The sequence below is a fragment of the Ambystoma mexicanum genome, chromosome 6p (assembly GCF_040938575.1).
Source record: "Ambystoma mexicanum isolate Mex_15411 chromosome 6p, UKY_AmexF1_1, whole genome shotgun sequence".
NCBI lineage: Eukaryota > Metazoa > Chordata > Amphibia > Caudata > Ambystomatidae > Ambystoma > Ambystoma mexicanum.
The window spans coordinates 401818836-401833235 of NC_090935.1; the positions used below are offsets into that span (position 1 = coordinate 401818836).

Below are 14400 nucleotides of genomic sequence, written 5' to 3' on the forward strand. Positions count from 1 at the left end.
TTTGAGAGATGGAGAGAGGGGTGACAAATGGGAAAAGATATAGAGTGAGTTGGTAGAGGGTAGGCGGTCGGAGGATACTGGAAGGAGCTGCTCATCTCAGCTCCTGAGTGCTGCTCTGATGGCCTGAGATTTTTGGCAGTCTGCAGGAATAGTGTAAGTGCCTTTCAACCTTTTCAGTTGAAATGGGCCCTGAGCCTCGGGACAACCCAGAGAAGCTGGCTAATGTTTGCAGTCTTACGACAAACAACATGTTCCTTTAATTTGGGAAATTAAATGCAGCGTTCACGTTACAGACTGCCTTTGCGGGTGTAAAGAGCGCAATGCTGTAGGATGAATACCTCCTCACAAGCTAAAGGTAGGTGCTGTAATTATGCTACTACGCAATCTCATGCAATCACAGGGACTCTGCACTGGATCAAGGTTACCAATCACATGTCTACAAAGACACATCATAGAGGCCCGTGTAATTGATGGATTGAACTTAGATACTGTTCTTATACCGCGCATATCTCTCATTCCATCTGATACAAATATGCCTTTCAAATTCAAAAGAAGACAGTTTCCTATACATTTAGCCTTTTCAATGTTTAGCCTTTTCAATGACCATTAATAGGTCACAGGGACCTATGCCCCTTCCTGGAAGTGATCAGTGGTAATTCCAATATTTAAGATGGGGACAGAAGTGAACCTATGAATTACTGACCGATATTGACCTTTAAGATATGCTAGAACAGCGTATGCTACGCTGGGAACAGTAGTTTCTACTGAATTTCCTAAGCTTTTACTGCCAAATTCTTAAAGAGCAACTACAAGCACGTCATTTACTTGCTCTTTTGCGATGGATATTGTGGAAAAGTAGGCCTGAGGTGAGGGAATTTACATTTATCTGAGCCAATTGTCATAGCATTTTCACTTAACAGCATGTATTGTTGCTCAACCATATTATATCTTTATTTTATTGTAGATATTTGTTGAGCATAAATCCAGCTTCAGGAAGTGAAAGGCTTGACCAAGTCAAGCGAGGGGAACATAGTATTGCAGTTTCTGTAGGGATGATTAAAATTGGTCAAGCCTGTAGATTATAGGTGGGGGAGGAGGATGTGCTCCCAATATGGTGAAGTGTAGTGGGGGAGGGCGTGGACATGGAGCAGGGTCGGCAGTGAATCTAGGTCATAGCTACTTATGTCCTTTATCGGCTAACTTGAAAGACAATCCAAGGATCAGAATGAGGAGACATTCCTATGTGGTCTAAACCAGACAGAATATCTTCAACACTTTCTCATGTTCTAGCCTCAGAATGCAACAATACAATTCCTTGCTTGAAAGCTGAAGGAATAAGTGATGAGGTACTGTCAATTAGCTTCCTCCTGGAAGACTTTGGCAAAATTATTGCTTGGATGATGAAATCTTTATCATGTGTTGCTTGAAAGGTTAGGTCAAAATGCTTGTGAATATAAAGAATATTGTGAGTTTAGGGCCCTTTAGCAACGTGTATATGTAATGGATGGGATCACAGAGATAAATTCGGAGTCCAAATAACTGAACCAACTCAGGAAGATGGCAAAGTACTGTTTTATTAACAACTATCTAAAACAGGGAATTACAACGAACATCAATGGAGTAACGCTCGATTTCTCAGCGATCTTTTCACAAAACATAGACTTTATGCAAAAAATACATCAGAAGTGATGTCATACTACGTGGCAATAATGAAAAACCTACTAAGGATGGGGATTGGCTTAAGGGGAACATCTAAGTATATATTCTATAGGAGCTAGGAGCTAGGATTGTAATTGACTGCCCACTGACAGGTGGACAACATATGCCTACCTCTAAAGCATGTCATCTTCAGAAACATTAGATACACGGTTTCTCATTGGTTCTCAAACTATAAGGTCCTTTGTTATTTGGACCACTACAATTGGTTGGCACGTGTGTGCCAGGTCTGGTACATTCGGCTCACTTAGCAGCACGTAAGTCCAGACCCAGGTGCAAGGAGATAGGGCATGACACTACCTCCTCACCCAATTAGCCCAGCATCTCACATCGCCCATGCCTTCTGCCATGAAGATTGTCTTTGAATTTGGCCTTGCAAAAGTATCCTTGTCTTTAGAATACATCGGAGTGCGTGCTCTCACTATCGTGTTCTGGGACTCCAAGTCCGAACTCTAATTTCATCCTTGGCTCACTGACAGGAGACCACAATTTGGTCCATTTTGCAGGTTTTAAATGCTCTAAATAAATTAAACTTGGCACTCCTGGTGTTCTTTCTTTGCACCTTAACAAGGGATGATTAATTCTTCACATGTTGACTCCTTTCCAGAATAGATAGCTGATTTTAGCTGCTTCAGTCTTGACTCCAGGCCAGACAGCCTCGTCTTGCAGCTCCATGATTTTGCTTAAACTTGCTGTGACAGAATTTTGCTTCTATGATGACTTAATCTACTTGCGTTTCAGCATCTGCACAATTATTGAACGGTTGATTTTCTGCAGCACATTGTGCACGTGTAATCTCCTTTTTTGCTTTTAAAACTGCACTTGATTCTTTACTTCGTCATGAGCCTCTTCAAGATCTATACATCTTCTTCAGCCAGTATCTTGGGACGTTGTTCATACTCTTTTGTAACGCCAGTGGCTACTTTTCTCTGCTCCTTCTCATATTCCTTCAGGGAGTTCCTCCCTCAAATTGTCATCCCTTCGGGGATACATTCGGTAGGGTTGTCTCAATGGGTATCTTCTCTCAAACATACGTTGTAGTATTGGCACAACTGCTGGTGTCAAACACGGCACAATCTCAGGCCTCCAACATATGGGAGGAAGGGGGGCGGGGATTCCTGCAGAGGCATGCAGCTGCTCCTCTACAATCAGGTTCCCTAAGAACATATAAGGAGGGCTTTCACTTACACTGCACCCCAGTTGCAGTAAGACATGGACTAAGCTGTGGCAAGGGGAGTGTGTGTCTGTACAGGTTTTGTGTGAGGTAGTTTGACAGCTGGGTGTGCATTTGTGAGTTAGCCTTTCCCCCAGAGAAGGCTATCAATAATGGACAATGTATTTTAGGCATCTTGTGACATTTATATTGTTCCTTGAAGACCCTCAGCAGCAGTGCGACAAACACACTTAGGTATGACCTGGGATAAATGTGTTTGCTTAGGCTTTTATCTGGGTTTATTTGAGGTCTGTAGGTACCTTTGAGAGGTTTTTTATTTATTTTTATTTATTTGCAATTATAAAGCGCGCTTGCAGCCCATAAGGCATCGAGGCGCTGTTACAGAAAATGCGAAGGTTCAATTTACAGGGGGTGCCCAGTGGGCTCTTAGTTGCAGGTAAAGGAACAAACATGCAAAGCATTGTTAAACGGCACAAAATGCAAGGAACTGTTGAACCACCTCATGATGGATATATTTTCAGACAAAGAGTTTAGTTTTAATAGCCTTGCGGAAGGCAAGGTTGTCTCTCACTCCTCAACAATAGGTCAATAGTGTATGTTGACTTTAGGTATACCAAAATATTTGTATTGGATTTACAGTGTTGGGTGTATTATTTATGCATTTGAATGTTAAGGTTTCACATGCTTTTCAAGAAAGTCTGATGGTGCCGAAAATGTTAAATGAATTGAAATTCAAATTCATAGCTACCTGCTGCTGGTCCTCAAGGGCCCCACCTATAGCCAACATTCATAATAATAACGTATGCACAGAAATATTGAGCAGGCATCATTACAGAGTTTTGGGGGTCAGATACCAACCTTTCAAGCAGGATATTTCCTCGGTGAGGGGAGGCTCCCAAGACAGCTTTTCCCCACAAGTGTAGAGGGTGGGTCCCTTGGTGATGAATCCAGGAGGACATTTCAGCCGAATGCTTTCAGAAACCTTATAATCCGATTTATATGGAACAATGATGACAGGTTCAGAAACAGATGGTCTCTTGCATACTATTGCTGCAAAAGAAAAACATAGCAACTTAAATAAATAATATATTCCATACGGTTCTATGTGTTTTCACAGACTGTTTTTTCAAGTCTGTACTTTGGCCGTGCCACTTTTGGTCGACCTAAATTCAACCTGTTTTTTTATGTGGCAGGCCTCTCCCCTTTCTTCCCCCTTAGACCAAAACCCACACCCTCCCATTCCACCAGCTCCCACCTCCTGCTCCCCTGGCTCTAGATACACATATACTTATACACTTACATGTAATTGGTCGATTTCGAACAAAAGTACACAAACTGTATACTTTCTAAAGAAAGTATTTTAAAACACGTATTGCAGTACTATAGCATAGAACAAGCTTGCTGTGACTTCATACATTCTTGAAGAAAGTGAAGTTCCTTAAGATAACACTTTTTTTAAACAATCAATTTAGAACGGATTAATACAATTATATGTATAAGTCATAGATGTATGAAGAACATGAAGTACTGCATGCAAGTTCCCATATCATTGTTTTTAAAGTACAAGCCCCCAGTTAGTCTTTTGTGACACCGAATAACAGCTGGGCACAATCCATTATGGGCCCAGGTTTTAGTGTGAATGATCCCTTTTGGACAATCAAGATATTTCATAACAGTAGCTGGATTCATAACATTTTAAGGCCAGGTGCAATCCTGATGTTGATCCCAGTGAAAATAACAAGCCAATTTTGAGAAGAAACTGTACAATCTCTAGTCTAATGCAAAGCGTCTATTTCATGAGCCGCCATGATCCACATATCTGCAGAATTCGTCTGATTTATCAGATCGAGCGGTGTCACACTTTTCATCTGTGTGCGCTCCCTTTTCTTGGCAGGTTTTAATACTACTGTTGTTGACATTTTAATTTGGACAGATCTCAATCTCACACTTCTAGCTTGAGGGTGTAGGCCCTTTTCACCCTTGCACCGTCAAACCAATAAGAGTTTAGTCTCCCTCCAACTTGATTAGGAGATTCTTTTCATTCTCTTTCAAAAGTTTAAGTATAAAGTGCCTAAAATACATAGGCCCTCATTACGACCCTGGCGGATTTTTTCCGCCATCGGCGGACTTTTCCGCCATGGCGTAAAGTCCGTTTACGCCATGGCGGATGGTGGACTTACCGCCCCATTCCGAGGTCGGCGGGGCGGTAAGTCCCCATTGACCCATTTACCCTTCCCCATTCCCATTTCGGCCCCATAGGGTATAATGGGAGTGGGGAAGGAGTTAATTACGCCACCGTAAATTACGGTGGCGTAATTAACACCAAGGTCCCATAGCGCCATGGATTTTTACGCCCGCAAAAAGCGGGCGGAAAAATGACCATGGCGCTCTGGGAACTCGGGATTGGCGGTAAGGGGTCGGCGCAGCTAACGCTAGCGTAAACCCCTTACCGCCAGGGTCCTAATGAGGGCCATAGAGGCTTCAAATACCTCTTTTGGATTCACCCTCACATAAGTTCCTGATTGCATGTCACACTTCCTTTCCATTCACCAGTTGGGTATAGCAGCTCTTTTTCTTATAGGTGCAACCAAACTGCTACTTCTTAACTCCTAAGTATACTTTTCTAGAGGGCTCTGGCAAAGTTGCTGCATGCACACTTAGATATAACCTTGAAGTTATGCTAACTATCCATATTGAAGGCACCAATCATGAAATAATTCATTAAAAGAAAAGAACAAGCAGTAATAACAATCTATGCACATAAAGTCAATTTAATTTTATATCAGCAATATCAACATCTCCAAACATTTTGTTTAGCAAGTTCTGATGTTACAATATTACAAATCTTCTTAAGGTTCCTTTTCCAAGGAGAATGTAGTTTCCTCGGTTACACTTCATACACAAGATTTCTTTAATCTTCTTTTGTTGATGCTTGCCAAAATTCTATTGCAAAAAATGCTTAAATCCTCACTGGTTCATGCTTACCAACACATGTTTCACAACATAGGTTTTACATTTATTTGTGAGATATTTGAAATGGTGACACTGATTCCTTGTTCATTTTGTGTTTTTTCTGTTCTTTCCTTTATTTTCCTTAAAAGTTTGTTTAGAGGTGTTTGATTTACACTCCTAAAATTATGTTAGTAATACGAAGACATTTTATTATGGCGAAATTGGAGATACTTAAGGGATGTTTTCAATACAATAAGCCCTATATAAAATCCAACACATAAACACACAAAGATGGTTTGAGGATACACAGAGCAATGTTTGAGAATAACGAGATGGCCTAAGGACAGAAAAAGAGGTGTGGTGAGGGAAAGAGAAAGGGGCAGAGAAGAGAGAGGTGGGTATAGGAAAATCGGGATAGATAAGAGAAAAATTATAACTGATAGAACCTTATTTGTTCTCAGGTACAAAGCAACAAGCTCTCGTAAATCCCAGTCTATAAAATGAGCAGCCTTAAATTGCTAGCCTGATCACTTACAGGAGCGTGACACACAGATTACAACGTGAGTGCTGTGTTGAAGCAAAATAGTACATAGTGGGACACTGAGTTAAAGGGTGCCACAAAAGGAATCGCACAACTACCTACCATAATATATTGAATTTTAAATGGGCTAGTATCTGTTATACCCATAAACAGGCAGCCATATTTAAGCAATATGCCCCGAGCGGCGGGGGCATTACCGAGTCAGGTAATGCCCCCGCCACAAGGGGAATATTGCTATTAGATCCCCGGCCCAAGACTTGGGGACTAAAAGATTTTTTCTGTCCCGAAACGCCACGGTCAAAAAGATGACACAGAAAATGTCCGCCGGGAAGGGAAAACGAAGTGTTCCCAGCGTGTTTGCTCCTGAAAGACGACAGAAAAGAAGGTAAGTGGTGTTGGGAGGGGAGGCGAGGAGGGAGAGAAAAGAAATAAAAAAAAAAAAATTCTGAATTCCCGGAGGGGGACGATGTCAGTCTCCAGCCGTGTGGATACTCGCAGTGGGGATAGCCCCGCTTTGAGCCTCCTCATTGGCTGAGGGGCTGCCACGCCCCCTGCCGTGGACAAAGCGGCTGGAATCCCGGCTGAGAATAATCAGAATGTGTGTTACATTCTGCTTGACTCTCGCTGAGTACTAATAATAGAAGCAAAATACGGGAAGCAATGTAAACTCAAATCTTTTTGCAAACCAGTATGTTTAAATATGAATGAGATCATACGTGTTCAAAAAGCCAATTGCATTCAAGGATCCCACTAGTGCATGCACAACATTCCTTCCCAGAATTCATAAATTGAAGAGGGTACAGGCAAGCAGATCAGGCATTAGATGGACAGGTACGTTTATTAAACTCTGCACAGTCCTGAATGAGAGGAGTACCCTAACTGTATGTGAGTAGAGGTGTTGCTGGGTGGGCGTGGGGGTTATTGCCCAGGGTCTTCTGGTTGTAGCTCCAGATCTTTTCCAGACCTAGCAACACCCCTGTAGATGAGCACTCCTGATGCAAGGCAACCCTAATACTTTTGCATGGTAGAACACATCTCCTCAAGTACACTGTTTCATTATCTTTTATTGCATTTCAATTTTATTATTTTGTTATGATGAATGCTATGAGGCACGTAGTCGTTACTGAAATGCTTCAATCAGCAAGTTATACCACACAAAGACCCCCAGCACAGCCAGGAAAATCAAAGGCAAAACGGAAACTCTTCAACTGGCAAATACTGGAATTCTAAGAAAGTAAACAAGAACACAAGAATCCTCTGACAGCATTAGAACCCCTGTTAGACAAAACTCCACGTGACATGGTATGGTTCCAACCAAGTCACACCATAACACATCTCCCTCCTTTTCCCACACCACTCCTCCTTACTGCCGCAATTCTGTCCTTGTTCCACACCTGACCCCCCGACACCCGAACAGCTTCTTTCAACACAGCAACAACCTTCAGATGCTCAGAATACAAGGAATCTCCCTTTCTCTTAACAACCCCTTTTTTGATCCTTACCCAGTCACCACATTCTACTCTTAACTCTTTCTTGCCCCTCCTCTCATTCTCTCACATAACCCATTTCTCCTTTTTCTTCTTCAACATTCTCCTTACCTCATCAACAGCCAAATCTGACTCTCTACTCCTACCCAACCACGAAGGACTCACTGCAGAATTAGGCTTGCAACCCCTCATCAATTCAAAAGGGCACAAACCGGTGGTGGAATGCAGAGACATGCGCAAAGCCCACAATCTATTTTGAATAGCCACCTTTTTGTCATACCCACTCTCTTGAGCCATACGAATACTCTCCATCACACACCTATTCATTCTTTTGACCATCCCATTAGTTTCGGGATGGTACAGAGGTGACCTCTTGTGTTTCACTACACATTGCCGCAGATACTTAGCAAAACAAACTCCAGTAAATTTTGTACCGTTATCCGTAAGAATACTTTCCGGGACACCTTCCCTTGCAAACACACCTTGAAGAACATCAACCATACTCTCCACTGAAATTTCTCTCACTACCTTGAATTCACACCACCTCGAAAATAAATCCATGACCAACACCACAAACCTACACCTCCCATAACCCAGATCCACAGGACCCAGTATGTCCATAGCCACATCACACTGATGGAGGGATACCTACTTCTACCATAGGTTGCTTCCTCGCCTCCACACCTTTACCAGTCTTAACACACACTGGACATTCACTCAACTGTCTCTCAATATCTCTATCGAACCCCGGCCACCAATAATCGTAACCTCAAAACACCCTTGGTCTTGGTAACACCTATGCGACCACAATGAGCTAAATCTATTACCTTACCACGAATACCCTTGGGAACCACTGCATGCTCCCATCTGAACAATATACCACCCAACACACACATTTCATCCCTCACTTCCCAGAACGGCTTCTCCCTTTCTAACAAATCAACTCTTTTTGGTTAACTAGAGGACACTACATAAGCCATCACACGACTCAACATCTCGTCCTTCCTCATTTCCTCAATCCGCTCCTCCTTGGACACAATACCATCGGAATTGACAAAAAACCATCTCTATGTCAACACTGTCAACCTGGTTGTATGATGATACATTCAATCTCGATAGGCTGTCCACCAGAATATTCTCCTTTCCCAGAATCACCTCCACTTTAAATCAATTACATTGCATCCTGGTGACCCATCCACCCACTCTCCGAGACACTTCATCTAAGCCCGTATTCTCAAAAATCACCTTGAGAGGTTTAGGGTCAGTTTGAATAATGAAATCAATTCTCCACACAAAGTTTTTGAATCTCTCCACAGCCCAATAGCATGCCAAAGCTTCCTTCTCTAACACAGAATACCTCACCTCTGAGCCTCTCAATCCTCGAGACGTATGGGCAATCACTTCTTCACTTCCATCATCACACAACTGTGACAACACAGCACAAACACCTCCATCGCTGGCATCCACCGTAATCACTGTAGTTCTTGTATCGAAACAACCTAAAGGATGCTCCAAGTTTATTTCCTCCTTTATCCTCTCAAATTCCTTTTCACACTCCTCCCTTCACACACATTCTGTGCATTTCTCTAACAGCTTTCTCATCTCTATCACCTTAACCGCATAATTTTCCACAAACCTTGGGTAAAATTCTGTCATACCAATAAATGACCTCAATTCAATCTTATTGGTAGGCCTATTCACCTACCTTATGGCATTCATCAGACTCCCTTTCGGTTTCACCCCTTCACTAAACACTTCATGACCCAGGTACTCTACTTTAGTCACACCAAATTTACATTTTTCCTCTCTCAATGTGAACCCCCTCTCCTCGAAGATCCTCAACACAGTGTCCAATATCTTATCATGCTCTTTCACTGTCTTACCACATATCAGCACATCTTCTTGAAAGCAAAAGACACCTTTCACTCCCTTAGATAATCTGTCATCACTTTCAGAAATACAGATGAAGCGGATACCAGGCCAAATGGCATCCTCTTGAACTGGAATACCCCTTCATGTGTAATAAATGCCGTCAATTTATGATATCCTTCTTCCAATCCCACCTGATGATAAGCAGACGCCATGTCCAACTTCGTAAATACCTTACCACGCCCCACACTCGCTAACATACCTCCCATGTTTGATAACGGATGTCTGTCAACCAACACACACTTGTTGATCTCACGCAAGTCCACACACAATCTCAATTCACTAGATCCCTTTTTTACCACTACTAAAGGTGAAGCCCAATCCACACCCCCTGCCTTCTCAATTACACCCATCTGTAACAATTTGTCAAACTCTCTCTTAACTCCATCCCTCAAGGCCAAAGGAACGGCTCTCAACTTTGCAACAATTGGTATACTTCCCTTTTTTATAATTATCTGATGTTGAACGCCCTTTATTTTACCAACACGCTTCCTAAAAAAGTTGGGATGTCTCTCAGCAGGCGTACACCCCACCTGTAGCACTTGCTCCTCCTCATTGGTATCAAGTCTTATCTTCAGATTTCTCTGCTCTCTCCATCCCAGCAATGTAAGTCCCTTCTTCGTGACATATATTTTCCCTCACTGTGGCACCGTTTAAACTCAAACTTTCCCATACAATAACCTAATAACTCTATCCTGTCCCCAGTTATATCCCCCAGGATTAATGTCGGGTCTCAACAAATTCCGGATGTCTCCCTTCACCTCCCTTTCGAAAACATCCTTTGATATTAAGGTAATTTTTCATCCCGAGTCATCCATCACGCGCACCTCCTTTCCATTCACTCTTACAAACACATATGGATGCTCAAATCTGTCCTCCTCCTCACTGTTCAACACAACATTTATCATATTAACAGTTATGTTCTGCTCCGGTAATGTCCCTTCTTCATCCAAAGAGCTCCCTTCGTCTTCTTCATTAACATAAAGTACTCTCCTTTGATTGAACTGACCAAATTGATAGTTCTTACAACAGTTTGCAAAATGGCCCTTGCTCTTGCACTTCGCCCATGTGGCCCTTCATCCTGGGCACACCACTGATGCTGCAAAATGACTGCTTTTCGCACACCGGAAACATAGTCGTTCCTCTCTTTTCTCTCCTTTCTGGTAACTTCCTTGTCTTCTTTTGTCCTCCACGGATCCTCGTGCTACTGGTTGGTTGGTCCTTGCCCTTCTTCTTGTTCTTGGATTCGCCTACATTTAACACTTCCACTTTCCCTTCCTTTGACTCATTGCATTCTTTCTTCGTCAACTTCGCCATGCAAGCCAATGAGTGTTCAACACGTCTCGCTATTTCCAACACCTCGTCCAGGCTAGGCTCGTCTAGTTTTAGGATTTTAGGATTGAAGTGTAAATACAATTTTAGTAAGGCAGTCTCAAAATCATTTGCAGCCTCACCTCCTCCATCAACCGACAGCTGTGGAAGCGTTTCAAAAATCCTCTGACTTTCGTAGCCCAAAAAGTGCAACAATAACTCTAGTTTTCTCTCACTGGAGTATGAATTACCGCCAGCCGCTCTAACATAGTGCATAAAACCCTTACGCCATTGTACCAACAATATCTTTGCAGAACCCGGCATGGGCATGAATACTGCAATTAGATCTGCACCATAATGCAGTTCACTTAGTCTTTCGCTGTCTGGTAAGTGGTTGCTTATGTCGCTTCCTGTCCATGTCCGACACACCTCCTTGAAACTCGTGGTGACTGCTAGTAATTTCCTAGATATGTGAGGTCACTACTTTCTTCAACTCAGACTGCTCAGCATGGAAAAGTGTCACTTCCCTTCATGGTTGCACATCATTCCTTTACTTTCTGGGTGCTCAGTAAGATTTCTTCTCTTTTCCTTTCTCCACTTACTTTTATTTGTGAGTGTGCCTCTCCCTCCTGCAGCTCTCTTCTTCCTCAGGAGATCCTTCTCCGTCCGGTACCTTGCTTGGAACGGCTTGATTGAAGCGGGGCTGATATGAGCGCTCCTCTATTCCTTTTAGTACATTTGCCCGAATCAGGGGTGAGCCTCTATACCGTAATGTAATATACGGTAAAGCCTGTCGCTTCAGAGGGGCCTCACTCGCGAGCTGCGGCAGCGACAGCAGCCTTCAGAGATCAGAGAAACAGGCGCAGGGGAGTAGCGGGAGGGGCCGGGAGAATTACTAACTTCTTCTCTTGGACACGTATGAGCATGCTGAGCACCAGAATAAACGTCCGCTCCCTCGTTGGCTGCTACAACGCACACGGCGGAGCGGCTTCATATGCTGCTGGGGGACTGCCTCTTTCAATTTCCTCGTCGCCAATGTTATGATGAGTGCTACGAGGCACGTAGTCGTTACTGAAATGCTTTAATCAGCAGGTTACAAAGACCCCCAGCACAGCCAGGACAACCAAAGGCAACACAGAAACTCTTCAACTGGCAAATACTGGAATTCTAAGAAAGTCAACAAGAACACAAGAACCATCTGACAGCATCAGAACCCCTGTCAGACAAAACTCCACGTGACATGGTATGGTTCCAACCAAGTCACATCATACCACTTTTGCATGGTAGAACACATCTCCTCAAGTGCACTGTTTCATTATCTTTCATTGCATTTAAATTTTACCGGACAAAGGCTGATAACTCACAAGGTAGACGGCTGCATGTAATGTGTAGGCTTTATTCTTCGGTTCCTCTTTAAAGCCCAAATTACATGTAGGACAAGGATACACCCACCGGCTATCACAGTCAACCCAGCTCAGCTCGCAAATGACTTTCACATAGAACACTCAATCAAAGCACCCTCACAACATTCTGTGAGCTGAATAGGTACACAGCATTCATTCTACTGTAACTCCATACAGCCAGAAGGACATTCAAACAGGACACGCAATCCTTCAAATGGACTTCCACCATTCCTCGACCAGAAACACAATTGAGGGATTCTATAAAAGGCACTAGCTAACAATGACTATACATGTCATCATCCTTTCCAGAGCATCTGTGGGGCCTGTAGAAGGAGTCGGGAGATGTGAAGGCACACTATGACTAATTGTACTGGAACCATGCTTTAAGAAACAAACACCAATTCTGTACAGAAGAACCTGTGGAGGAGCTCCAGAATAACAAAAGGAGAGGAGTACATAGGTACAGCTGCTAGGCTCTCATGAATGTATTAGAACTCAGCCATGAAGACAATGCAATTTATGGTCTGCTATGACCCACGGATGGAACATGGCATAAAGACACTGAAATCAGGAAATACTTCAATACTTTTGGGCTGTCTGTGAAATCACACATCCGGATCCATTGTCTGTTGGTGTCAATGCTTGCAAGGGGCTATAACTGGTATAATACTGACATATAGCATTTTCCCTCTTGATAGGCGCAACTGTACAATAAGCCATTAAATAACAGTAAAGGAAAAATAGTATATTTGTATGTGGATGGGCTCCTTCCCCTAGCTCAGACGAGGGAGCTTAAGGCATTTAGAAGGAATAACTCCCCTTACAATTGATGTATATGTGGAGTCACTCACACATGGATCCTCCCGCTATCCCTATAAAGAAAATGTCATCCGTACACTCCAAACACAGCTCCCAGGGGAATTACATACAAACAGAGAGCTTGACCCTAGTTCTGAAGATCCCAGATTATAGGCAGGAATGCATCACTCAGACAGACGCTTGTGAATTCAGAAATGGAGCAGTGTTCGTGCAGCTAAGCTCTGAGGGGGTAGATCAACTTTGTGCATATCTTAGTAGGTGCTTGACGAAGCGAGAGCACAACTGGGTAAAAACTGAATAGGAGGCTTTTGCATTGGTGCGGGCCATGTACTAGCTGAACGCCTATATTTATGGCTCTCACTTCACAGTCCAAACATACCACAGAACTCTTAAGTGGATAATGGTCATGCATGCAGGGAGAGGACTCCTGTTGCTTTGAGATATATTCCTACAGAGATTGGACGTGGATATCCAACACAAACCTGCTTTACAGCACTCCAATGCAGATGGCCTCAGTAGATACTTTCGACTTGAAGATGAGCCAGATTATTAGAAAGGTTAGTCTCAACCTTTTTTCTTGGGTGCATGTGAATGGTTGATATCTGGCAAGGGTAGGGAAGCACTGGCTTTTTTGATTTTTATTAATAATAAAATTATGTGGGTAATACATCTCAGAACGGGTGGTCTGCTAAACAGACTTCCTTTCATTAAACTCTGTGCCAAAACCATAGTATACACCTCTGTCCTGCTGCATTAGTATCCTGATTTCAAGCTTGTGCTCTCCATCGCACAGAACAGGTTCAGAGGTCACAGGACAGAAAAGTCACTGCAGTGGAGATGCTGCAATACATATGCACCTCTGTTCCAAAATTATGATAATTATGATAAACTACCTACCAGGTACAGCAGAAGCTGGAGTTATTAGGAATAGTTAGATGTTGGTATGGTGGCTGGTGGTCCACATAATTGTTGAAAGCCACATCTGATTTGTAGCATACCTGTATCAACTCTGTGAGCTCTGACATGTTAAGAGAGGCAATGTGTATGCCTGCCTGTTTGCATTCCAGT

General features: G+C 42.9%; 1 protein-coding gene across 1 annotated transcript in view; it reads right to left on the reverse strand.

The window, feature by feature from the left end:
- The window catches only part of LOC138511482 (complement component C6-like), a 504666-nt gene that overhangs the window by 81490 nt on the left and 408776 nt on the right, over nucleotides 1-14400 (reverse strand). Inside the window, exon 15 of the mRNA XM_069627197.1 lies at nucleotides 3749-3940. Coding sequence (XP_069483298.1) covers nucleotides 3749-3940 — 192 coding nt within the window. The remainder of the gene's footprint in view (nucleotides 1-3748; nucleotides 3941-14400) is intronic.